The sequence below is a fragment of the Eufriesea mexicana genome, unplaced genomic scaffold, assembly GCF_001483705.2.
Source record: "Eufriesea mexicana isolate 0111107269 unplaced genomic scaffold, ASM148370v2 scaffold8076, whole genome shotgun sequence".
Lineage (NCBI taxonomy): Eukaryota > Metazoa > Arthropoda > Insecta > Hymenoptera > Apidae > Eufriesea > Eufriesea mexicana.
Window position 1 is genome coordinate 534,741 of NW_016915847.1, and position 1,917 is coordinate 536,657.

The 1,917-nt window shown below is 31.6% G+C and overlaps 1 protein-coding gene across 1 annotated transcript in view; it reads left to right on the forward strand.

Annotated features, from left to right (window-relative positions):
• Rpn2 (Regulatory particle non-ATPase 2) overlaps positions 1-1,917 on the forward strand; it is a 182,328-nt gene that overhangs the window by 15,753 nt on the left and 164,658 nt on the right. Inside the window, exon 10 of the mRNA XM_017907450.1 lies at positions 1,866-1,917. This exon is cut by the window's right edge and continues 1 nt beyond it. Within this exon, the coding sequence (XP_017762939.1) occupies positions 1,866-1,917 (52 nt within the window). The remainder of the gene's footprint in view (positions 1-1,865) is intronic.

Consider the following 1,917-nt stretch of genomic DNA (forward strand, 5'->3'; position numbering starts at 1 on the left):
ATTATATATTTTTATACTAAATCCTTATGTAATTATGTAATATAATTTTGTGTAAAAATATAACACAATTCATATTAAATTCTCATTTATTTATAATTATAATTATTTAATAATAATTTGAAACTTACACTTAAAATTTAAAAATTTAATAATTACAATTATTAAATTATATATTTCTATATTAAATTCTTATCCAATTAGAATTCTATAAAATATAAGAAGAAAATATGGAATTTAGTATAAAAATATAAATTATATAAATTCTTCTGCAATTGTAATAATGAAATTATGTTCAAAATGGAATTATAATTAAATTAGAATTTAACGTAGGAATAATTTACAAATTGCAAATATTTATAATTTCTACGTCACAAGAGAAATATGGAGATATCAAAAAGAAACATTCTTATGACGAATTAATTATCATCGTGCGATCAAATTTTAACATTTTCGTTCTGCCATACGAGTGCACTGTCACCTCTGTTTTTCACGAACGAATATAAATTGTTTCGCTCGACTGGCGCCTTTGTAATCATCGATTTTAATTGACGTGGAAGATCAAACGTTATCGAAGTTACCTTGTATGACGTTGATAACTGTACGATGATTGAAATTAGGCATTAAATCCTAGGTCTTTGAAAAATGCTGCTTGTAAAGAAGCAGGAACTAGATAGGCTAGATAGACTAGCATGCTTTGCTTATTTCAAAGCATTTTATAAAGACAATATCAAGAGAGTGAATTCTATCGTCATCAATGAGATTAAAAAATATTATCTCTAATTGACGATAATAATGCAATTAATTAAAGGTCGTTATATAAAAATAACAACATATGAGAGAACTTTATCTAGCAAGTATCAATTAATGATAATGGAATAAGGAAATCATATTCCACTTGAAAATATATGTCCAAATATCTCGTACTAAAATCCGTTGAAAGAGGATTCTCGTGTAAAATAAATCCCTTTGTATACAATTTGGTCCAGGTCACGAACCACCTGGGAATATTCAACGCAGGTTGAGAACCACTGATTTCGAGTACTCGAAATAATCACGAGTACTATACAGATCCCAGAAGGTTAGGTTAGGTTTCAATATTTAAATTTTCACCAATGCAATTTGAAGAACCGAAACATGTGTATTTTTCTTGGTAGTCGACGTCAGTCATCAGGACCAATGTGTCTATGAACTTGTTAGGGGTGTTGGGTCTGTGATGAAGAATTATATATAGAAGGTTAGGTCATTCGGATCTCAAAATTTAAATTTCCACCAATACAATTTCAAGAATCGAATCACGTGTGTTTTTTTGGTAGCCGACATCAGTTATGAGACCCAATCTGTCTATGAACTTGTTAGGGGTGTTGGGTCTATGGTGCAATTAAATATAGGTTAGGTCATTTGGGTCTCAATATTTCAGTGTCCACCAATACAATTTCAAGAACCGAAACATGTGTATTTTTCTTGGTAATTGACGTTAATCATCAGGACCAATGTGTCTATGAACTTGTTAGGGGTGTTAGATCTGTGGTGCAATTAAATATATAATAGAGGCTTAGATCATTTGGGTCTCAATATTTAAATGTCCACCAATACAATTTCAAGAACCGAAACATGTGTATTTTTCTTGGTAGTCGACGTCAGTCATCAGGACCAATGTGTCTATGAACTTGTTAGAGGTGTTGTGTCTGTGTTTAAGAATTAAATTACTCCTTCTGCCACCTGTGCACCTCATAATAGGTGTCCTAGAAGTAAGAGAAATGTTCTAAAAGACACCAGTCTTTTCTTCCAGCGCCTTAGGCAATAAATTACGTTAGCGAGGAGGATTAACACGATTACTATGATCACATTAGACTATGTGCTTCTAGGTTTCTGATGTCAACGACGATGTTCGACGAGCTGCAGTGACTGGTCTGGGAT